This window comes from Eurytemora carolleeae, unplaced genomic scaffold (assembly GCF_000591075.1).
Source record: "Eurytemora carolleeae unplaced genomic scaffold, Eaff_2.0 scaffold7, whole genome shotgun sequence".
Taxonomy (NCBI): Eukaryota; Metazoa; Arthropoda; class Copepoda; order Calanoida; family Temoridae; genus Eurytemora; species Eurytemora carolleeae.
Window position 1 is genome coordinate 535,803 of NW_019396407.1, and position 26,519 is coordinate 562,321.

Here is a 26,519-nt window from a genome sequence, read left to right on the forward strand (position 1 = left end):
GTGTCAGGTTTGACCAAACTACGATTTTGGATTTACCTTTCCTGTATTTAGGAGAATTTAGAAAATAATTATATTTCAGGTTCATTCTTCATGCTGAATCTTGTGCTTGGTGTTCTAAGCGGGTAATTATATTCAATGTCAATTATGTCACGTGTTGGATCCATCCGCTTAATTATGTCACATATTGGAACCATCCAGTCAATTATGTCACGTATTGGAACCATCCAGTCAATTATGTCACATATTGGAACCATCCGGTCAATTATGTCATGTATTGGAACCATCCAGTCAATTATGTCACATAATGGAACCATCCAGTCAATTATGTCACATATTGGAACCATCCGGTCAATTATGTCACGTATTGGAACCATCCAGTCAATTATGTCAAGTATTGGAACTATCCGGTCAATTATGTCACGTATTGGAACCATCCGGTAAATTATGTCACGTATTGGAACCATCCGGTCAATTATGTCACGTATTGGAACCATCCAGTCAAATATGTCACGTATTGGAACTATCCGGTCAGTTATGTCACGTATTGGAACTATCCGGTCAATTATGTCACTTATTGGAACCATCCAGTCATTTAAGTCACATATTAGAACCATCCGGTCAATTATGTCACATATTGGAACCATCCAGTCAATTATGTCACATATTGGAACCATTCAGTCAATTATGTCACTTGTTGGATCCATTCGATCAATTATGTCACGCGTTGGAACCATCCGGTCAATTATGTAAAATGTTGGAACCCTCCGGCTAATTATGTCACGTGTTGGAACCATCCGGTCAATTATGTCATGTGTTGGAACCATCCGGCCAATTCAACTTTGTTTGGGAAACTCGAACGGAGCATCAGTAGGCTTTTTTTAATATCTCGGACAATCTTCCAGTGATGACATTTTTACCCTCGGCCTCAACTTTATATTCAAAAATATTTATAAATATTATTCTCTTTTTGAGTACCTGTCTGTTTGTTTAATAGTCATAACTCACGAACTCCTGGACCGATTTGCCTCAAATTTTGATTGAGGAACTCAATATAACTACGTGGATGTTCTTAGTCTGGTTTAACCATTTTACCCCTATCACAATTGGGAGTGTGTGTGTATTTTCCTGCCCCCCCCGGTGTGATTTTTGCTTAATAAATTTAAAACGGTTTACAATAGAACGTCTTTACTTTCTCAACTTAATTTGTGAACAAATTTTGAATTTTTTTATGCATAGGGTAGGGTGGAGAATAGTCAAACGGCGGGTCGGTGTTTCAAAAAATCAGAAATGGTTAAAAAAAATTTTACTAACTTTTTTTACTAACGTAATAACATGCGCCACATGTTACAATTTGTATAAACCAAAATATTTAATTTTTATAATATTTCCGACGTATTTTTTGAAGTTTTTTAAAATAATCCCTGGCACCCTAACTAAAGGTATACCTAGTTTTGAGCATCCCTTGACAAGTTAGACTAGAGACATGTATCAAACTCCCCTATCCCAACTCTAAGGACTAAGGACTAAGCTAAGTTCCGAAGCTAGGATTTAAATTAAATCCCCTTTTTCATAGAGAGTTCAGTAACGAGAGAACACGTGTAGAAAGGCGGGAAACCTTCAGAAAGTTGCGAATGCGCGAAAACTTTTCCCGCGCTTTCGAAGGATATTTTCAATGGATTTCTAAAGCAGGTAGTTATTGTGCTGTTTATACTTTCAAAACATACATAGATACATAGATGCATAGATACATAGATACAGTTATCATCTGTTTATCCAAATATTTTTACATAGATGAAACCCTTTTATATTCTTGTGCTCTTGATCCCAACAATGACATATTTAACCTTTCCCAAAACATATTTTTTATTAAGTAACATATCAATAATGTTAAGCCGATAAATAACAAGATCAGAGATATGTTGTTTAATCAACTTAATATCCTTAACTTTATAACATAGTAAATTTTTTATATCCCAATATGTTGTTTTAAATTTGTTCTTATTAAACAAAACATGCATGAACCTTATACAATAATATATTTGTGCTGATTCAGTGGAAGGGAGGTGTTATTAAAAACCTTTATTTTGTAAAACTTTACCAGGAAATATTGATTTTCTATCTACTAAGTGGATTATATAGATTATCTGAACATTTTTTCAACATACTTAAATATTTGATAAACAAATAAACAAGATATATTCCTTTATAAAAGCTTTTATTTTGGTATGCAGCCATTTTCATTTAATCCCGCCCCTTTAAAAAATAATAATAAAAAATAAAAATAATTTGTTATTTTTTACAAAGGAATGTCATTTACTACAGCCCTCTGGTTTATCATTGAATCCCTCAGGGGTTTAAATTTCCATTAATTCTAATTTGACTGAGAGTAAATGAAACATTTATCACCTTTTTTAACAGCCTCAGACCAATACTTTTTGAGTTATGTAAAAAAAACTACAGGGGGGGGTCAAATTGACCCCCCCCCAGCGGGAATAGGGTTAAGCATTATTTCAACCTAAAACTTAAAATTTTTAATTAAAATATTTGAAATGGTTTTCGATCAAATTCGAATTCAGCATTAGATTTTGACGAAAACGAGGTGTAACATGTCATTTTCAAAACAAACTTTCGATCCGTGTAGCAATTTCTCCAAAATATAACCGTTTGATTAAAATCATATGCAAAATTTATATGCTTTGTTTTGCAATACGTCTTTCTGCTCAAACCCGCGGTGGGCGGTTAGTTAGTTTCTAAAAATTCATCCTTAAAGCATATTTTACACTGTACAGTGTACATGTAACGCGCTTACATTGTGTAGAATGTATATCAAATACACAATGTATATCAAATACTTAATCATGAACTAATGCAAAGTTGATTCCTACAGTTGTATTGTTATAATCCATAGCATTGCAGGAGAGGGGGGGGGGGTTGGTTGGTTGGTTGGTTGAATTTCATAGATTCATGCTTTTATTTACAAAAACATATATAAATAAATTTTCAAACGAACAACATCTAACATTACCGTCATTTTTGATAGCATTTTCGCCACTAGACTTATTTTATAAATTTGAAGAGATAATTTAGAATTCACAGTGAGACCCAATAATAAACATGGTGTGACAGCGAATATAAGTTGAAAATATGCTTATTGTTAACAAATTCCTAGATTGAAGGAAAACTTTTTTATTTTGTTTGAACTAGTGCTTTGTCAGACGCACTAGAATTGTTTCTTGTGACTTACTGTTGTTCACATAGATTAAAAAATACATTATATTTTACATAGATTACAGAAGCCATAAATCGTTTCAGGAACAGAATCAAATTTAGTAATCAAAAAATTCTAGAATCAAATGTTTTAACATTTTTTATTCATTTATTTATTTATTTATTAATTTTATTTTTTTTTAAATCGGCCAAGTTAAAAAAAAGATTCTGAACCATATTACATAGAATAGGTCAGGTAGTTATCGATTAGAGTAACCAAAAAGAAAACTTGAAAGGGGGGGGGGATCACAAAAGAAGTTTTTATGGAACAATGATTTGTGTGATGTATATACATGTTCCCCCCCCCCCTTCCAAACTCCAACCCATTTAAATTTTTATTGATCCATAGTCATTCTGTTATAGCCTATAGATGAGCATGAAAAAGGTAAAGTTAAAATTTCGAACAATTAGAAATAAAAATTTTGCCAATTCTAAAAAAAATATTTCTAACTGTTCGAATTTCATCCAATTGCATGCTTTATTAAATATATTTTTCGTCTGTTGCTTACGCATTATTTTGCATTCAAAAACATTAAAATTTATAATATTGCTTCATGGTTTCTTTAAACTGACATGACAATGGGATATTTTATTTAAGTTAAATTGAATAATATATGATATGATATGATAAATGTATGACAGAAAAGTGATGCTTTTAAAAAAGTTTTGAAAAATAAAAAATATTAAAAAATTAAAAAAATCTACATATCTTTTATGTTGTGATATGAATATGTAGGTTGGGTATTATTATGCAGTATAAGTTAAAAAATGGTATTTTTTTCTTTCACTGCTTTTAACTTTTAGGGAAAACTAGGACTAAAACGTAATTCGCTTTACAGGCTATATTCTAAAAACAGTAATGCAAAGCAGGAAAACCTTTTCTTAAAATCTTTTTCAAGACTGAAGGAAAAGGCTTTATGTTAGTAAACAGGGTGTTCCACTTCTAAACAAATATTATGTGAAGCCTCATTTTATGCTGAAATGGTGATAAAAAGCAGTACAGCCCTCGGAGTCTGGTTTGATTTGATAGCTTTGCTTTTTTGGTGATATAAAATTAAAAAAAATGGTTTTGTTAGAAGTGGAACCTATTTTATAATACCCTGATTAGAATAAGTATTTTCAGACAGTTTTCTTAAAGAGCCTAAAACTTTTTACAATATTAAACAAATCAAATTAAAAAAAAGTCAGCCCTTTAAAATTAAAGTTTTTGCTTAAATGTATCCTCAAATTAGGCCGTATTATTTTTTGTTATGATACAACAGCCTAATTAATTTGTTTGTTTAAGGTTTTAGGCTTAGGGGTCAAACATGACAAAATCCCCAACTTGAGGCGCTTAAGAATCTGGAGCCAGGACGTTTTCGGCATTCTGCATGCTGTTGCGCTATGCTCTGAAGGCGGTCGAGGGGTTCAATGTCAGGATTCCCTTTGAGACCTTTGCATTATTTCTTATTTCTTATTTCTTATTTAATAATAGGCCTCTATCACTTTAAAAAAAAAATTAAATTTCTGCGTTTTCCTACAAATTTTTCAGGCCAGTTCTTGATTCAGTCCTTATTTCAAACGAACCTCAATTTATAACCCCCCAACTTGAGTTTTCTAGATCTAAACGCTACACTTTTGATAATATTCCATTTTTTCTTCTAATTTTTTATCTGCTTTACGCTTCAAAGCACCGAATATTAAAATAAACTGACAGTAGCAAACCAGCAAAAAAGAAAATGCTGCTCAAGGAGCGCATTTTTTAACTCAAAGAAAACTGGGTAAAAAATAGCGTTAACAAATGACTCCAGTACGTATTTGACTGACTTGAGTATGTAGCTATTCATACAAGACTTAAAACCTAACTATTTTAGTATTTTTTTTTTTACATATTTTGCTCCGAATTTATAAAAATAAACCAATATTTCTTTAGAGGAGGCCATCTTGAATGAGGAAAGAACTACAGAAGAGGAGAGAAGGTAAAATAGTAAGGAAAAAAATATAAACTTTAAAAAAATAAAGGAGGGGGTAGGGTGGGATGACCTAAACATATGTTATTTGTAAATATTGAGACTAATCAGCTGATGTCAGTTTGCTGATCACTCATTGGTCGAATTTACGCCTAATCTCAACTTTTTGAGATAAAAGGGATAGGTTAAAGAGGAAGTATTCTGTTTAACCGTGGGGTATGAGTAGGACTGGGCGTGTTCCTACTTTTTGAAATCGTTCGTTCTGTTTTGTTCCGTATGTTCCCGTGAAAGAACGACGCCCAGTCCTAGATATGGAGTCAAGATTCAGGCTCTCCTTGGGTATTTAAAAAAAATATACGTCAGTATTTTTTTCATTTTCTTTTTCAGTAATTTTCTTTGTTAAAAATTCCAATATATATTGCCTAGGTATATATTGGAGGCCCGGAAACGAGCTCTAGCTAAGAAAAAGAAATTAAGAACTCTGGGTAGAAGAGCCAGGAGCAGAGATTCAGATGAAGATCAGGAGGAGGAGGATGGTGAGTACAGTTGGGCGCGGCGTGGGGAACGTTTGACTTTTTTCATTTTGTTCGTTCATCGTTCTTGAACGACCCATTTCGTTATATTTTTCAATCGTTCAAAAACAAATTTATATAGTTCTTTTTAAAATTTTCGATCATTTTCTTTCTATTTCGTTCGTTTCTTACTGAACGATCGTCGTGCCTAAAAACGACAATTTTGCAGAGTATTTCATCTCACCACAAATTTAACACAGTGCACAATGTAAATTGCAGCGGAGTATAAGTGGGTTTCTATATTACACACATACCTGTATTCTGTACTAGACGTGCACACAAAGGGTTTAAGGGACTGTTGTAAATCTGGGATTGTCCTCTTTACATAGAGGTCAGTTTAGAAATAACGCTTACACCCTTTAAAAGCTCCAAGAGGAAAAAAGTTCAATTTATAACAATGCCCGATTCTTAAAATGGTAAAACGGACGTGTGGGGGGGGGGAAGCGAGAAAGATTTATTGTATTAACAAGAAAAATTATGAAAAAAAAATTATATTCATTGTTTAAGTGTTACAAAAGAGGAACAGGGTATCTAGCGGGGGCGTACTCAGGAATTTTTCTGGGGGGGGGGGTTACATTTTTTCCTATCTAGAAGTGAGGGGCTCAGCAGTCAGCACCCATTAGTATTAGTGCTTTTTATTGGCAGAGGCCCAAAGGAGTTACACGCATGCCGCTTTTAATTACAAGCAACAGCTCGGCCCAGAAAGTGTCCTAACCTAGCCTAACCTTAAAATATACTAATCTCTCTCTTTCTTGTAGTTCAACGTGGCAAGCACGCGAGTAACTCCTTTGAACCTTTCTGCCCTTTTTATTGACCGGAAACTAAAAGTTAAAAACGATTTTTAAATATAATTTTTATATTTGCCCAGAACTGCTGAAGGATGACAAGGACAAGGATAAAAAGAGAGCTGCAACCCAGGCTGCCTTCAAGAGAAAATTTAAGAAAAATTCAGATTTCTGGGTTTATGAGAAGAAAATCAGACTTGTTGTAAGAAAGGTATTAACGAGAAGAAAATCAGACTTGTTGTCAGAAAGGTCTTAACGAGAAGAAAATCAGACTCGTTGTAAGAAAAGTATTAATGAGAAGAAAATCAGACTTGTTGTAAGATAAGTATTAATGAGAAGAAAATCAGACTTGTATTAAGAAAATGAAATGCTAGAAGAAAATCGACTGAACGGAAAGGTATTTACTAGAAGAAAATCAAACTTGTTGTCAGAAAGGTATTAACNTAGGCTATAAAGCAGCAATGGTTCTATTGGTCTGTAATGTTTAGGCTATAAAGCAGCAATGGTTCTATTGGTCTGTAATGTTTAGGCTATAAAGCAGCAATGGTTCTATTGGTCTGTGATAATCCTAGTTTTCCTCAACACCATGTGTGTGGCGGTTGAGCACTATAACCAACCGGAATGGCTTTCACAATTTCTTCGTAAGTTTTAAAATTTAAAAAAACCTAAGAAAAGTATATTTACACTTTCCTTTTTTTCTAACAATAACACTTATTTTTTAATTGTGTACAATATAATGTCAAATAGCACCTGTGCAATACATATGTAACTGTGCAGTTCATTTTAATGAGAAAAAACAAGATGTCAGTTCCAGATATTAGCTTTTATTCTTCTTTCTTCCTTTCAAAGCAAGTTAATAACAAATTATTTTATTTCTTAAAAGCAAATATTTTCAACATTATGTCTGAAAACTTACTTTGATAAGAATGAGAAACCAACTTAATATTGTTTGAGCTTGGATTTAATTAGTAAACTCTAATATATTCTCTTTAAATGTGTAATACTTAAATACTTATACACTACACATTTCATACAATACACACTAATCATACAATACAATATGTTCTTCCTACAATACACAGTAGTAATACAATGCAATATGTTCTTCATACAGTACAATATGTTCTTCATACAATACAACATGTTCTTCTTACAATACACACTATTTATACAATACAGTATGTTCTTCTTACAATACACCTTGTCAACAGTACAATAAGTTCTTCATACAATACACACTATTAATACAATACAATATGTTCTTACAATACAACTTGTCATACAATACAGTATGTTCTTCATGCAATACAAACTATTAATACAATTCAAAATGTTCTTCATACAATATGTACACTAATCTATATATAAATTTGGCTTGTCTGTCTTTTTGTTTGTTTGTCTGTTTGTTTGTATCCAATAAACGTCAAAACGGTCGAACCGATCGGGCCCAAATTTTTTGTGGGACATCACGTGCCCACAGGGTAGGTTTATGAATGATTGAAATTTTAAATATTTGTCTGCATCAAAATTCGATCTTCATTAAATTTTTGAAAATTTTGAAAATCCACGAAATTTTTTGTGAAAATCCGCGAATTATTTTTGTTTTGTTTTACGATGTACACAAAGAGAACATGTTCACAATTAATTTAGAAGATGGGCGCGAAGCGCCCTCTAAGGCTAGTCATACAATACTTTCTTTATACAATACATTCTTCTTACAGTTCACATTATTCATACAATACTATATGTTCTTTTTACAATACACACTATTCATACAATACAATATGTTCTGTATACAATACGCCTAGTGATACAATACATACTATTCATACAATACTATACTTACTGCTTACAATGCACACTTTTTATAAAATATAATATGTGTTTCCTACAATACACCTAGTATGTAAACAATACAAATTATTATGATTTAAAAAAATACATTTTAAGTAATTCTATTTCTTAAATCTAGGCGAGTGTATCTTTCTGTTAGTTAGATCTGGCGGAGTGTATATTTCTGTTAGCTAGATCTGGCGGAGTGTATATTTCTGATATTAGATCTGGCGGAGTGTATATTTCTGTTAGCTAGATCTGGCGGAGTGTATATTTCTGATATTAGATCTGGCGGAGTGTATCTTTCTGTTTTAAATCTGGCGAAGTATATATTTCTGATAATTAGATCTGGCGGAGTGTAACTTTTTGTTTTAAATCTGGCGGAGTGTATATTTCTGTTAGTTAGATCTGGCGGAGTGTATCTTTTTGTTTTAAATCTGTCGGAGTGTATATTTCTGTTAATTAGATCTGGCGGAGTATAGCTTTCTGTTTTTATATCTGGCCGAGTGTATATTTCTATTTTAGACCTAGTGGAGTATATCTTTCTGTTTTGAGATCTAGCGGATTGTATCTTTCAGTTTTTAAATCTGGCGGAGTAAATCTATCTGTTTTTTAAGAGTATATCTTTATGTTTTTCAGATTTAGAGGAGTATAGTATATCTTTCTGTTATTTTAATCTAGCGGAGTTTATCTTTCTGTTTTTAGATTTAGCGGAGTATATATTTCTGTTTTTAGATCTAGCGGAGTATATCTTTCTGTGCTTCTTTATCTGCGAAACAGTGGTTAGGATGTGGGCCCTGGGACCTTCAATATACTTTGAAGCTTCTTTTAACAGGTAACCAGTAAATACAGTGGCATAGTGTAAGACAATCAATCGTTTAAACTTAACAATTTTGATAATATTTAATTAATATTTAAAATGTCCACATCGATTATTGATATCAAGCATTGATAATTAACGTTTCTCCACACAATTTCCTACCTTTGGTAACTAAATGTTGATTGCACCGTTTTTATATAAAAACGTTGTTGTTAAACAATAAAGGTAACAACACCACGCACCTCTGCCCCTTTAGAAAAAGTAAATTCAACCTATGTGAAGCATAAAGTCTGTCCGCGTCAACCTTGATGCACCAGCTAGTCCTGTCCATAGAGCTAGGTACAGTACAAACTGGGAACGGAAAGGTTGACTCGGCTCAGAAATTCAAATATACTACGGCTGCTTGTGAGCCGAAAAGAGGAAATAACCGAATTGATTTATACATAATTGAGACCAAAATTAATAAATAGATTGAACCGGCGCACACGTTGTTCAAAGTCGTTTCACTATAATGCAACTTTTTTCGTTATTTAGTGAATCTGGCCCCGGCCCTGTCAGATCTTGTAAGTTAATACAAATATGATTTATTTGTTTAGATTTGATTGCCTTGTCATTAGTGGAAGTGTTTTCGAAGTGCTTTGGACCCATTTCAAGCCAAAAGCTGGATCATTCGGTCTGTCTGTTCTTAGAGCACTTCGGCTTCTTCGAATATTTAAAGTTACAGTGTAAGTAATACATTATGTAAGATTAGCTTGGGAACCCAGCTATTAAACCACTTAATTTTAAATCCTTGAAGACATAGAATAAGAAGGTTCTTGATTTATAAACATAATAACACATATGATTACTTTACATATATAAATAATACATGTAATTAGCTTAGCTACATATGTAATGCATATAATTAGCTTGGGAACCCAGCTTTTCTTGGAAACTTATTGTTTGCTTCAAAAGTTAACCCTAATAACTTAGAACTGGTACACCAATTTTTGTTTAGGGAATTTGGTAGCACAACGGGAATTTTCTTAGCTTGGCTTTGAAATTCTAAGTTACGTGGATTGACTTTTATTGCGAAAGTTTAATTCCCAGTCAAAGCTGTTTGTTTGTGTCCAATAAACGTAAAAACGGCTGAACTGAACCGATCAGGCCCAAAGGTTTTGTGGGACCTCACATGGCCCAGGGAAGGTTTATGGCCAATCAGACTTTAAATATGTAATCTTAAAATATTTCTATCTTAAATTATTTAATTTTGTAAAATTTTGAAAATGCGCAAAAAAAATATTATGAAATCCGTAAATTTAAAAAAAAATGTATACTGTACAAGAGAAGATGCGATCACAGATAAAGACACAATTAAAAGTTAAAAAAGAAGATGGGCGCGAAGCGCCTTAAAGGCCCAGTATATATATATTATGATATAGTATAGTATCCACATAGATTCCCTTTGCACGCAGTTTTCTAATTATTGACTAATTAGAAGATGAATGACAAAGTATATCATATTAATATTGATTTCTGCAACATACATTTTTACATCAAATTAGTTATTGTTGGATGTTCATTGTTCAATGTACATCATGATAATGTAAACTTTGAGATATTTAAGTTACTAAATACTTCTGGTTATTCAGCCAACTTTGTCTATTTCCAGGGGCGCAGCGCAACTAGACATTCAGTTAGGGGGGGGGGGGCAAAATTGCCCCCGCCTTAAACATTTTTTTGGGGGGGGGCAAGAATATACGGCAGCAGTTAGGCTCGGAGACGAATGGGGTTTGTGTGTGTATATGATTAAACTCAATAAACTAACGTTCAATTATTTTTTTTTTACGATCAGAGCTCTAAAATTTGCTCAGGTTCAGGATTCATGAATCACTAAAACAAGCCTTATTAAGGAAGGGGCAAGCCCCCCCCCCCCCTTAATCAGGCTGTTTTCATTTTACTTTTTGATTTTATTTCATTTGTCGGGGTTTCCATCTTAAATGAGAGACACAAAATAATTTTTTTGGATATATAGATCCTTTATTAAAGCGCCATGATCATTGTACAGCTATCTGCCAAAACCCTAGCCAGTGCTTATGATACATTTTATTTTGATACGGATCCGGATCCGGATCCGGATCCAGGGCATGAATAACAAGTAAATTTTTGTGTCGCTTATTTTTACGCTTAAACTCAATGAACTATTTAGAAAATACAGAATTTGTGATAATCGTTCATTATTTTACAGTTCGGTATAAAAAATATTTTTTAGCTAGTTATGGTTGATATTTGCCACTGCAATTCCATTTTAACCTAAAAAATTAATCACAAATTACAAATCTGTCAGTATTCATCTAGTCTTACATAAGAAATAAATTTGAATTATTTCTTTCCCCTGATATAATTTCAGAATCTTTAAAATAAGATTTATATATACATAGTAAACTATATTTATATGTCCTTTATTCATGTTTATATCACTAAATATTTTAAATTTATATATATGTTTATCTATTTGTAGATATTGGTCGAGTTTAAGAAACCTAGTTGTATCCTTGTTGGCCAGTATGAAATCAATTATTTCCCTTCTTCTCCTTCTCTTCCTCTTTATCCTCATCTTCGCTCTGCTTGGAATGCAGGTTTATAATATTGCTTTTCTTCTTCTTCTTTATATCTTTAATTTTTGTTTTTAACTTCTTCTCCTTCTCTTCCTCTTTATCCTTATCTTCGCTCTGCTGGGGTGCAGGTTTAAAATCATATTTTTTTATCTTCTGTTTACAGATCTTTATTCTCATCTGCATAATTTTAATTTTCTACTTATTTAAAAAAATTTGTTTCTTTTGTCAGGTTTTTTGTGATCTTTTTCATATTTAATCTCGATCTTCTGTCTTAAATATCCAAATCTTTTTGTTTAAAAGTTTTAACGTCAAGCTAATTCATCTTAATCTTTTACATATTGATCTTCATTTTCATCCTTTTAACTTATGTTTTCTTAACATTCTTCTTTTTTCGCTTCATCTTATTCTTTCCTTTTTGTGCTTTTTTCTACATTTTCTAAATATTCTTCCAAAATTTTTGTTCTTGATTTGGTTTTTAGTTATATCTTTATAAACTAAGAATTTTAATTATTTTTCTGCTTTAGTTTATTCTGTCATGTTTTCATCTTTATTGTTTTTTAAAAATCAAAATCTATTTTATAAATTTATTATTCTGAAATTTGTAATAACTGTTTAGTTGTTCGGAGGCACATTCAACTTTGAGAGTGGTACTCCTGCAACTAATTTCGATTCATTCGCCATAGCTATGCTTACAGTTTTCCAGGTAAATTATTAACCTCAAAGAAATTATAAAAATTCAGAGTAATCCCATCCCAAACTAGTTTAAAAGATAATATAAACCTTATATCCAAGCCGAGTTGAACAAAACTACACCATACATTTGATAAAAATGGCTAAAACTAATTATTGAAACAAGAAATGTCAACTTTAAACTAATAATAAGGTGTGGAAATTGGTTTTGTCTCGAAAACGCGACAATGAGTCAAATTCAGGCTATGTTCGAATATGAAAAACCTGACATTATCTTTAAAACTGTCAAGGGATTTCATATTGATTCTAGAAACTAGTTTTAAATTGTGAATTGTTGTTCTTGTCATGCTTAATAAAATGTTGGTTACAGTTTTAATTATCGACTCTTGATATGGGATGGGATCCGAAGAACTCTTGTCTCTAAATTTTAACTCAGTGTTAGAAATGGGCCAAGTTTTAGTTTTGGAACTAATGTCCCCTGAATTTAAAATAAAATAAAATGCTTTAAAGATGAAGGAAAGGAAAAGAATACAGGAATAAATAACAAATATTAATATTAAGATGAGCGAAATAAGATCATGCAGGGAAGATAATGAAAATGAGGAAATAAAGAATATAAAGTAATTGAAGATTATGTATTAGATGTAGGATACAATAAGTATATAAATATTATGTATTAGATGTAGGATACTATGTATATAAAGATTATGTCTCAGATGAGGTTACTAAGTAAGTAAAGATTATGTAGTAGATGTAAGATACTATGTATGTAATGATTATGTATTAGATGTAGGATACTATGTATGTAAAGATTATGTATATTATATAGGATACTATGTATGTAAAGATTATGTATATTATATAGGATGCTTTGTATGTAAAGATTATGTATATTATATAGGGTACTATGTATGTAAAGATTATCTATATTATATAGGATACTATTTATGTGTATGTAAAGATTATGTATATTATAAAGGGTACTATGTATGTAAAGATTATGTATATTATATAGGGTACTATGTATGTAAAGATTATGTATATTTTATAGGATACTATGTATGTAAAGATTATGTATAAGTATATTATATAGGGTACTATGTATGTAAAGATTATGTATATTATATAGGATACTATTTNTAGGTAAACTGAACCTTGCAGTACTATTCCCCTTCCCCACCTTCTCCCATTGAGCCTTTGAGTTGAACTCAACAAACCCCTTAAACCTACCCAACCATCCTAGTCCAGTTTTCCATCTGCCCCGTATACAAATACTATGTATCCCTTTTCCCCACCAGATCTGACCTTGAAAAGCAAAACAAACATACTTCACCGGAGTGAGCAGAAACCTGTACACCGTACAATAACATGATTGTAAATATTTACATAACGCTAGATGTATGAAGACCATATCTGGGAGTTAAGATAAAGCATTTTAAGTATAAAAGCATTACTTCAGAATATCTAGGGCAATTTAGGTTTAACAAAATTATAAAATTTTTATGGCCGGATACAAGATTAATTTATGCGTTGAAGATATAATTAATTAAGAGCTATATGTGTAAAGATAAACCCTGGTATTTAAGTTTTCATTTCTTAGTTAACCTACAATAGTAAATATTTAAGTGAAACACCCTGTAAAGGCGGTATATGGTACCAGAGTAAATAATCAGAATCACCCTGTATATGTGGTCTATGGTACCTGTGTGTATAATCAGAGCCACCCTGTATATTTGGTATATGTGTATATTTCTGATATTAGATCTGGCGGAGTGTATATTTCTGTTAGCTAGATCTGGCGGAGTGTATATTTCTGTTTTAGATCTGGCGGAGTGTATATTTCTGTTAGCTAGATCTGGCGGAGTGTATATTTCTGATATTAGATCTGGCGGAGTGTATATTTCTGTTAGCTAACTATAGATAATCTGAACTTTGCTTTAGATCATATAAACCTTTTTATAGATAATCTGAACTTTGCTTTAGATCATAAAAACCTTGCTATAGATAATCTGAACTTTGCTTTAGATCATATAAACCTTGCTATAGATAATCTGAACTTTGCTTTAGATCATTTTAACCTTGCTATAGATAATCTGAACTTTGCTTTAGACCATTTTAACCTTGCTTTAGATAATCTGAACTTTGCTTTAGATCATATAAACCTTGCTGTAGATAATCTGAACTTTGCTTTAGACCTATATATAAATTTGCTATAGATAATCTGAACTTTGCTTTATATCATATAAACCTTGCTATAGATAATCTGAACTTTGCTTTAGACCTATATATAAACCTTGCTATAGATAATCTGAACTTTGCTTTAGATCATTTAACCTTGCTATATATAATCTGAACTTTGCGTTAGATCATATAAACCTTGCTAAAGATAATCTGAACTTTGCTTTAGATCATATAAACCTTGCTATAGATAATCTGAACGTTGCTTTAGATCATTTTAACCTTGCTACAGATAATCTGAACTTTGCTTTAGATCATTTTAACCTTGCTTTAGATAATCCGAACTTTGCTTTAGATCATATAAACCTTGCTTTAGATAATCTGAACTTTGCTTTAGATCATATAAACCTTGCTATACTAATCTGAACTTTGCTTTAGATCATATAAGCCTTGCTATAGATAATCTGAACTTTGTTTTAGATCATATAAACCTTGTTATAGATAGTCTGAAATTTGCTTTAGATCATATAAACCTTGCTATAGATAATCTGAACTTTGCTTTAGATCATATAATTCTTGCTATAGATAATCTGAACTTTGCTGTAGACCATATAAACCTTGCTATAGATAATCTGAACTTTGCTTTAGACCATATAAACCTTGCTGTAGATAATAATCTGAACCTTGCTTTAGATCATATAAACCTTGCTATAGATAATCTGAACTTTGCTTTAGATCATACAAACACTGCTATAGATAATCTGAACCTTGATATAGATAATCTGAACATTGCTATAGATAATCAGAAACTGGCTGTAGATAATCTGGACCTTGCTATAGATTATCTGAACCTTGCCAGGGATAATCTGAACCTTGCTATAGATAATCCGAACCTAGCTATAGATAATATTAACCTTTACTCTAGATCTTCCAAACCTTGCTATAGATAATCTGAACCTTTGTTCTATCTGAACCTTGCAATAGATAATTTGAACCATGCTATGATTAATCTGAACCTTGCTACAGATCATCTGAACCTTGATAATGATAATCTGTACTATGCCATAGATATTTGGAACCTTGCTATAGGTAAACTGAACCTTGCTATAGATAATCTGAACCTTTGCTCTAGATCATCTGAACCTTGCTATAGATAATCTGAACCTTGCTATAGATAACCTGAACCTTGATATGGATAACCTGAACCTTGATATGGATAACCTGAACCTTGATATAGATAATCTGAACCTTGCTATAGATAATCTGAACCTTGCTTATTGCTATGAATAATTTGAACCTTGTTATTAAGAATCTGAATCTTGTTAGAGTATCATCTGAACCTTGCTATGGATAAATTGAACCCTGAACCCTTGCTATATATAATCTGAACTGTGCTATAAATTATCTAAACCATTGCTGTATTGCTGTATTTTATCTAATTTTTCATTAGATTTAAAATTTCACAACTTGAATTTATTTAAAGTAAAATTACTTTAAAAGAAAACTACATTTTTGTTTTCTAAAATAGACGTAATTACAGGAAAATCGAATTGAAACCAAATTATCACAAAATAGTATTATTATTGAACGAACCCATGCATGTATGATAACAACAGGGCTGGGTAAAGTTCTGTTAACAAAACGGAGGATTTTGAACATTAACGGAAGAGTCCGTCAACGAACAGTGGAATTGCAGATAATTTTGAAGTCATTGACTAACAGAGATGACTGTTCATAAAAAAATCGTTCTTTTTTCTGCTTATAATTGCATAAAACTTGCAGAAAATATAAGATTTTTTTTTAATGTTTAATGTTTTTAAAATAATATAAAGATTATTAACGAACTGTAGCTTTAAAAATAGTGGAAAATACACCTAAAGAAACACACATTTAGGTTTTAACTAAAATACAAATGTCTAGTTGAAAGTTAGAACATGCCCAGCCCTAAATATCAATAGAAAAATGACAAATACTGATTTTAAACTAGTTTTAGCTACAAATATGCCTGGTTTAATTCTATATATTTATTTTATTTTTATTCTGTTTATTGACAATTATCCTTATTTCTTCTCGCAAGAAGAAGAAGGATGAGGAGGAGAAGAGGATTGAGAGAACCAGGATGATGGATGTCGAGATGGAGGGATTATATGAGGAGGTGAAGTGATATAAAAGGAGGAGAAGGAGAAGGATGAGAATACAGGAGGGATAAGGAGGATAAGGAGGAGAAGGAGGAGAAGGAGGAGAAGGGAGGCAAGGAAGGGAAGGAAAGGAGAAGGATTTAACCTGTATTCTGTGTAGGAGAAGGAGAGAGCTGAAAAGGAGGTGGTGGATGAGAGAGCTAAGTTTGGACCTGTTCCTGTCAGTGAGAAGGCACAAGATGAAGCTGCACAGAAGGTTTGAAAATCAATCAATCATTTAATTCATTGATTCAATCATTTTTCAATTCATTATTATTCATTGATACTATTATTCAGTAATTTATAAATTTATAGATTTATTAATTCGTTCTTCATTTATTCCTTGATACAGTAATTCACCTTTTCATTTATAAATTGACACTTTAGTTTAGTAATTCATTTTATCATTGATTCATTAATTCATAAATTCCTTTATTTGTTTATTCATTGATACATTCATTCACTAATTCATGAATTCATTAATTTATTAATTAATTTATTCATTTCTTCATTTATTCATCGATACAGTAATTCAGTATAATTCATTAATTCAGTGATTAATTAATTAATTCTTTTATTCATTAGCACATTAAATCACTAATTCATCAATTCATTGAGTTATTAACATATTACTGCATTAGTTCAAATTTTTTTTGTAGATTCAGAACTACTCCAGTTCAATAACTTACTTTTTTATTCATCCTTTAAATCCATCATTTATTTATATATTAATGAATTGCTGCATTATTTTATTCATTTATAAATGCATCATTCATTCATGGACCAATAATATATTTTATAAATTTCGATTTATTTGATTTAATCATTTGATACATCCATTATTATATTCGGTCTGTAGAAATTATCCTCTATTTTCCGTTTTTTAAAAACTTTATTTGGACTCAAGCTTTGTTAGAAAGCGTGTAATCATGAATTCATAAATATTATATTATATTCTTTTACCAGGAGGACTACGATGTAAGTTATATTTTTTCAGATTTATTTACTATATCTTAAAATGACAGGGTGTTCTTTTATCAACTCTTTTATGGGATAGTTTTTCGTTTGAGCTTGCACAGGGTTGTATTTATAATTTGATACTCTTGATGCCCTCAAATGTAGGTAAATGTCGTCTTTATTGCATTGGAGACTCTGAAGCTTCATATGACGTCACTGATACTTAACTAATCATCATAACATTTAACAAATATTGATTGTGCAAACAAGTTTGAAGCTAAAAATTGCAATTCTAAATCAAGTTTTCAATTTTTGAGTTCGTTTATATATAGTGAGCCGCAAAATTTATTACTTTTAAAAGTAAGCAGTGACGTCCTACTAGGATTTAGAGTGTACATTGCGATAAATGTCGTCATTACCTACATTAGAGCGCATCCAGAGTATCTAACCTTATTAAACAATCTTGAGTTTGCGAGAGCCTATATTACAAGTATTTAAATGTTGTTTATTTAGGGCATACAAGTTGATTGAATTTGAATATTGCAGTGAACCTTAAACTTGAGAATATCCTGCCCTGCATATTTAGAAACATTGTAGTTGTAACTAGTATAAGTTACAACATTTTTAGTGACAGAAAATAAAGAAAAAAAATTAAGGAGACATTACAAGGTTGTATAATAAGGATGCTCTCCAATGCACGGAAAATATCGTCTCCTAAGATAGATAGATAAAAACCTCATATGACGTCACTGATTATTGAGGCGAGGATCAAATGAATTAGAAAATAAAGAAAAAAAATAAGGAGACATTACAAGGTTGTATAATAAGGATGCTCTCAAACCAATGCACGGAAAATATCGTCTCCTAAGATAGATAGATAAAAACCTCAAATGACGTCGCTGATTATTGAGGCGAGGATCGAGTGAATTATTATAAGGTTTTTATCATCCTAGGAGACGACATTTTCCGTACATTGGAGCGTCTAGAGAGTAACCCGACTTAATATACAACCTTGAGACATTTACAGAGTTTTTGGTTCTAATTGTAAAAGGTTCGGGAATGGAGGGTAAGGACTATGAACCAGGACTACAAAACCTGGGCTATGAACCAGGACTACTAAACCTGGTCTATGAACCAGGAATACAAAACCTGGTCTATGAACCAGGACTACAAAACCCAGTCTATGAACCAGGACTACAAAACCTGGTCTATAAACCAGGACTACTAAGCCTGGTCTATATGAACAAGGACTACAACACCTGGTCTATGAACCAGGACTACAAAACCTGGTCTATGAATCATGACTATAAAACCAGGTTAAGTAATTCAGACTATAAAAACAAGTTTAGAATCATGACTTTAAAACCAGGTTTAAGAATTAGGACTTTAAAAACAGGTTTATGAATCATGACTACAAAACTAGCTTTAAGAATAATACTGTGCATCCGGGTTTACAGACTAAGGCTAAAAGGTTACAACAATTTAAAACATTTTCCGCCTTTAGTTTAAATAAAAAATAAAGTGAAATATTTTCACTTTAAATAATTTAGCATGAAACGAAATACTAATTATAAATCTATTTATTATAGCGTAAATTAAACTGTTTTTAAAACTTATAAACAGTAAACTGTTAACTGTACAGCGTAAACTGTACAGCGTAAACTGTACAGTGTACAATGTGCATTGTAAATTGTACATACATTCTACATTGGACATTGGACATTGAGCATTGCACAGTGCGCATTGTACACTACATTTAATACTGTACTACATTGTACATTGTTTATTGTACACTTTTAAGATGTATATATATTGCACAATATTGTACAATGTATAATATACACTGAACATTGTACCCAGTTACCAGTTACCAGTCTCGTAAGAAAATATTCCTTTATTTATCATGCATACAGTATACTACTTCTAATGTTTTTTTTTATCATTAAGACAGATAAAATCAAAAGAAACAGTAGAACCTTTCTTTAATATTAGATAGGTGATGAGGATCCTGATTGGACAAAAATATTATTATTTTTTTAACTTTAAAGTCAGCATGACATCTTAATTCATAGACAACTTTTCATTGTCAAATACTGTTTAATTATAATAATTATTTAATTACCATCTTTATTTTATATATTAATAAATATTGTTATTCTCACATACGAATAAATAATTAATATTATTATTACATATAGGCAGCAGCTCTTGCAGCTGAGAGGGCAGCTGCTGCTGCTCTTGAAGAAGCGCAGCTTGCCGGTCTACCTCCTCCTGTTCTTCCGTACTCTAGTCTTTTTATATTCTCCAGGTAAATTTGTTAACACATTTATTTTTTAAATTTAAATTTTAACAATATTCTATAAATAATTAAATTTTCTTCTTGTTCATGCATAATCCATCGTGTTCGGCTAATTTTCAAAGAAAAAATGGGTGGGGGGGGGGCATTCTAGCAGTTGCCAGGATGCTAGTTCAAAAGTGGGTGGAGAGGCTCCTGGTTTTCTTCTTTTAAACTTCTTTTTCATTAAATTCGAACTCCGGAGGATATAAATACAAAGAAAGTTTAAAGGTCTACATCAATAAAATGGCAAACTTATGACTATTTTTTAATACTTGCCAAAATTTTGTAATTTTAAATGACCCTTTATGCAAAGACGGTAATGTCTGATTCACAACGGTACCCTTGAAGCTTGAAAGCTTTGTCTGATCAAGTATGAACTAGATATCAATATTTATACTTTAGAAAACATAGTAATTATGAGAGATGAACACATTATTGATCAGATAATGGTTTCAAGGTTATTGTTGTGAATCGGGCATTATAGTCGTCTTTGCATGGAGGGTAACTTAAACATTACGATTACAGTCAAACTCAAATTAATAAGAACCCGCGGAGTCAGAAATTTCAGAAACGAAACCTAGTTTGCTTTTTTAGGATCCAATCGCTCATAGACACTTTAAGAAACTTTAAGTAAATATAGATGCAAAAGCTTGGTATACCGTTTTTATGTTAATCCACCTTGAATATAATGTAAAAAGTTTTAGTTTCCAGTATATGCCACTCGTAAACTTTCTCATGCTTGATTATCTGTGTGAACATTCCAACTTAGACTAGAACTTCCTCATACTTATCCACAAAGTTTAGTTGGGGAAATGGGGGGGGGGGAGGGGTTGTCTTACTTCACCCTCATTCATTCATGGCATGATTGATCCTGCTACACATGTAGCAAAAACAAATATATCTGATTTGAAGAGACCTCAACCATATTTTTAAATATTCCTGTTTTGTCAGCTATTCTAACTTTTTGATTTCTTGGGTTTTAAAAACCTGTTACAAAATGAAGCCCCCCACCCCCCTCCATTTATCATCATCTCCTCTACACAGTACACATGCAGTACACACTGCTAATCAAATTGTTATAATTATTTGTTTGCAGTCGTTCTCATTGTGAACAAGAATCATCGTAAAAAAATATTATTTGTTTGTTAGGGGAGCAGCACCAATTTTAAAACAGGAAAATGTATTATGTTTTTGTATTATACAGTATATACAGAATCTTTATATTTATTTGTAGCATACAAATAATATGATGATATGTATAAAAAGGCAACTGATTGTAAAACCCAACTATGCATACAGGCCAAATTGGCAAAGGCACCGGCAGGAGGTCTTTTCTCACTTATCCTTACATTTTCATATTTTTAGAATAATATTTAGATACTTATCCATACATTTTCATATTTTTAGAATAATATTTAGATACTTATCCATACATTTTCATATTTTTAGAATAATATTTAGATACTTATCCATACATTTTCATATTTTTAGAATAATATTTACTTATCCACACATTTTCATATTCTTAAAATAATATTTAGATACTTATCCGTACATTTTCATAGTTTTAGAATAATATTTACTTATCCATTGCATACCTTTTATTTATGTTTTAGAATAATATTTTGATACTTAGCCATACATTTAAATATTTTTAGAATAATATTTAGATACTTATCCTGATGCATTTTCATATTCTTAAAATAATATTTAGATACTTATCCGTACATTTTCATAGTTTTAGAATAATATTTACTTATCCATTGCATACCTTTTATTTATGTTTTAGAATCATATTTTGATACTTAGCCATACATTTAAATATTTTTAGAATAATATTTAGATACTTATCCATGCATTTTCATATTCTTAAAATAATACTTAGATACTTATCCATACATTTTCATAATTTTAGAGTAATATTTACTTATCCATTGCATACCTTTTGTTTATGTTTCAGAATAATATTTTGATACTTATCCATACATTTAAATATTTTTAGAATTATATTTAGATTCTTATCCATAAATTTTCATATTCTAGAATAATATTTAGATTCTTATCTAAAAATTTTCATATTTTTAGAATAATATTTACTTTACCATTCATTTTCATAGTTTTAGTATAATATTTACTTATCCATCCCATACAGTTTCATATGTTTTAGAATAATACTAACATACTTATCCATACATCTTCATAATCTTAGAATAATATTACTTCAGTTTGAAGTGTGTTATAACATATTTGTATGTAAGGAATTTCAGAAAAAAAGTATGTTTGTAGCGTTAATTAAAAAAGAATATTCAAATCTTTAATTGGATAAAAAGTAAAGAACTATGAAAAAGTAAAACATTTTCTGGTTATTTTTAAAACGCACAAACCCTGCTTGTGTGATTGATATATTTTATTGATTAACTAATTCTTGATTTGATTTTTAGTGAGAATTCTTTCCGCTGTGGAATTCACTCCATCGTAACCTTCCCTCTCTTCGACGTGTTCATTATGTTGGTGATTGTGGCTTCCAGTATATCATTAGCATCAGAGGTAATTATTAATATCTTTTTATATTTCACTCTGGGCCGTAGTAAATTTAAATTCGAACAGGACCTGCTCAGGTTGTCCCGCCCTGCCAGATAACAGCGTGTACAGACCCGATCCTATGGTACAGTACGTCGCCCTAACCAGACTAACATACGACTGGGGCCAATTTTCTTGGCATAGTCCCGTCGGAGGGCTAACTATGACGCGTTCAGACTTTTTACATTACCTGGCCTAATCCTAGGCCTATTTGACCAACCCCACTGGCTTAGTCCACCGTGATTTATAACCTGAAAGATAACTCAGAATTTTAACCTTTTTTTGATGGCAAGATTACAGGTTTTTAGACAAACAAAAATTCTTTGAAAAAATGTTATTTATATCAAACATGTTGAGCTTCTTGTGTGATATATCTAACATGTTGTGTTTCTAATGTGAGATTTCTGACAAATGTTGGTTCTAATATGATATATCTAACATATTGTAGTTCTATTGTGAGATTTCTAACATATTAACCCTATCCCCGCTGGGGTACTTGAAAACCAGGATACGCTGGGGGGGGGTCAATTTGACCCCCCCCTCTAAATCCCATGTTTTATGTATGTGGTTCTAATATGAAATGTTTAACATGTTGTGGTTCTAATGTAATATGTTTAACATGTTGTGGTTCTAATGTGATATGTTTAACATGTTGTGGTTCCAATGTGATATTTTTAACATGTTGTGGTTCCAATGTGATATGTTAAATATGATGTGGTTCCAATGTGATATGTGATGAATGTGTAATATGGCGCTTTCAGCCTTAATTACCATTTTCTGGAGGGATAATTCTCTTACTGAGGAAATATATATTAACAATTTACATAATTGCTGGTTCTTCCACAGAATATTAATATCCTAGAGGGAATCCGGGATTTGCATAGTCGTTGATTATTAATCAAACCGTTAATAGTAGTTTTTAATTATCGATTGGTAATTGATCTGATTTGGTTTGAGTACTGTATTCGATGGAGATTCACAAGATAAAAGTTCTCATGCTTCTGATTCATCGAATTTTATTTATCATCAGAATAGTTTAATACGCCCTGAGAATCCCAGCTTTGACAGTTGTTGATCATACGAAGCTTACAAGGCCCTGCAAACCTAAAGAAGGAGAAGATCAAATTCATCCGACATTACTGATACAACTTTGTGACCTCGTAGCTCATTTTGTTTTCATTTTACGAAAAAAATAGAAAAGTTAATTTATTTTTTTATTTTTCAAATTTACACCATTGAAATCACACTTAAATTAAATGGGCATTTACTTAAGAACATACAAGCTATTTTGTTTATTAATTATGATAACGTACTGCAGGATCCGGTTAATGTTGACTCTGACTGGAATAAGTTCCTTGGACAGATGGATTATGGGTTTACTTGTATTTTTGCCATTGAAGTCTTTCTTAAGGTATTCTTTATTGATACTTCACCCTGGATCGTATCTCCGTGAGATGTGGAACTGTATGGACCTAGTTGTTGTATCCTGTGCTATTACATCATTTACCATGGATATGATGTAATATTTTAAATACTGATCAATTTTCGTATTCTATCCTCTTTTAATTAAACCATCGCGATCAATTAATCGGTTAATTTACCTATTTACTTAAATGTTTATTTGACAGACAATATACAAATTATTACTACGATGTTTACAAAAGCTCTGGAAAAACACGATATTTTTTAATTGAAAAAGAGAATTAATCATCGGAGCCCTTCTTCTCATAATTTTTTGTTCTAGGCAAATTTTATTAAATTAGTTGAAAAATACAAAATAAAAAACACATTTTAACAAATAAATTTAAAAATTACTGATTTCATTTTGATTTTTGCAGAGGAAGCTCCGGTGCAGAAAACCTTGGAGTTATTAAATCCTTCCGTGTTATTCGTGTTCTCCGTCCTTTAAAAACTATTAAGAGAGTTCCAAAACTCAAGGTGGGTTCCTTAGTAGACAGTTCTTCACAAACCAAGGGTGTAATGCAAGGAAAGTTAATTGCTGTCGTGTATACTCTGCGTGCATATTGAAACCAGTTCTCTCTCGGCGGAATTTGTAAACAAGAATAGATGCATCAGTGTTCGTATAGTATCAGAGGAGGTTAAAAGCATTAAATTTGATAGTTTTGATAATTCACTAATAGTATCCTATGACCAGAATATTTCATCGAATTTTTTTATGTGAAAGATGGATCACATGTCAGGCTGTAACATCCGTCTTGTGTTTACATTACCGCCCAGAGACAGTACATGCAGTACAAAATTGAAAATGGGATCCCATTTATTATCAGAAATGAAAATATATTGACTCCTGCTCTAGTGTACTAGTGCCAGAGTAGAATATACAGGATGTCAAAAAAAACATGGGAATTCAGTGACGAATTCGATATGTCTTTGTTATGGATTAGCACTGAAATACCTAATTTCAAAAGCCATAATATTATTATGTCTGCTGGAGTTTATTTTATGACAAGGGCAAAAGACTGTAAAGATGTGTCTATAATGTCTCCGCATGATGAACAGTAACGACGGACAAGTTTACTCTGTTTGTATACTATAATTTTCTTGTTTTACTAAGTACACCCTTATGCAGTCAAAACATAAACAAATAAATTGTAAACATAGCAGACGAAACTCTTACAGATTACAGCTTTCTCAGTAGGTATCCCTATACTAAATCAAAGAATTATTTAAAAAGACGATATCGAATTCGTCACTGAATTCCCATGTTTATTGGGACACCCTGTAGTTCTGTTATGCTTAGATAGTTCTACCACTCGCTATTTGTACTATTTATACATCATAGTTCAAAAATTGTTTAACTTACCGTGCCTAGATAAACTTCTTCGAAATATCCATTTTGAAAAGTAGTTAAGCATAATATGGCTAGATTCAATACTTCTTTAGTGTACTCTCAGTGACAGGAGATAAGTACTAAGTATAAACTATTCTCTTCACTTTTTTATTCTTACCTAAGTTGTTTACTATAATATGTATTAACATGTTTAGGCGGTATTTGATTGTGTGATAAACTCGTTGAAGAACGTGTTCAATATTTTGATTGTTTATCTGCTCTTTCACTTCATCTTCGCTGTCATAGCCGTCCAGCTCTTCAACGGCAAGTTCTTCTTCTGCAATGATGCGAGCATGGAGGATGCTGACACCTGCCAGTAAGTTAGTTTTCTTGAGATCACAACTTTTGAATGTATGGAACTGATTTAAGTCAAGTCTGATATGTTCATTCAATGTTCTTATGGTGATTTTTTTTTCACTAATACAAATTATCTAACCCCTTTAGAAACTGATGGTGAAAACCTTTAATATTGCAAACTTAAATGATTTGATCTAACTGAGCCCATGTGGTTTGAAATATAAAAGGTTTACTACATTGGGTTGCAAAGATATAGGGAATAGCAGAACTCAATTTAACTAGGTTTCTTCCATTCAAAACTTCTTATTTTTAAAATACTTATTTTTGAGATTTTTTATACCTTTTGTATCAAATGACATTCTCCCGAACCCCTGTGAAAATATGAATGAAACCGGTTAGTTTTGTTTCATTGTAATTCCTCTGGTCATAAAGTTTTTGTGTTTTTCAATCCAACCTTTTAACTTTAATATTTAAAAATATTTTGTTTACAATTCAATATTGAATCTTTCTTTTTCAGTTGGTTCCATTTGATTAATAATAAGTGTTAAATAGGATGTTTTTTTCTCAAATCTGGGTTTCTTTATTTTACAATCTACGTGCACAGTTCCAGTACTCCTACTCCTACTCC

At 31.5% G+C, this 26,519-nt stretch overlaps 1 protein-coding gene across 1 annotated transcript in view; it reads left to right on the forward strand.

The window, feature by feature from the left end:
- The window catches only part of LOC111702673 (voltage-dependent calcium channel type A subunit alpha-1-like), a 98,851-nt gene that overhangs the window by 34,872 nt on the left and 37,460 nt on the right, over positions 1-26,519 (forward strand). The window contains 19 exon segments of the mRNA XM_023474427.1: positions 80-122; positions 1,574-1,689; positions 5,180-5,225; positions 5,643-5,752; positions 6,657-6,784; positions 7,103-7,214; positions 9,142-9,241; positions 9,823-9,951; positions 11,727-11,844; positions 12,440-12,526; positions 16,736-16,846; positions 16,990-17,085; positions 17,835-17,846; positions 20,024-20,133; positions 22,605-22,710; positions 24,062-24,162; positions 24,164-24,262; positions 24,582-24,681; positions 25,750-25,910. Coding sequence (XP_023330195.1) covers positions 80-122; positions 1,574-1,689; positions 5,180-5,225; positions 5,643-5,752; positions 6,657-6,784; positions 7,103-7,214; positions 9,142-9,241; positions 9,823-9,951; positions 11,727-11,844; positions 12,440-12,526; positions 16,736-16,846; positions 16,990-17,085; positions 17,835-17,846; positions 20,024-20,133; positions 22,605-22,710; positions 24,062-24,162; positions 24,164-24,262; positions 24,582-24,681; positions 25,750-25,910 — 1,885 coding nt within the window.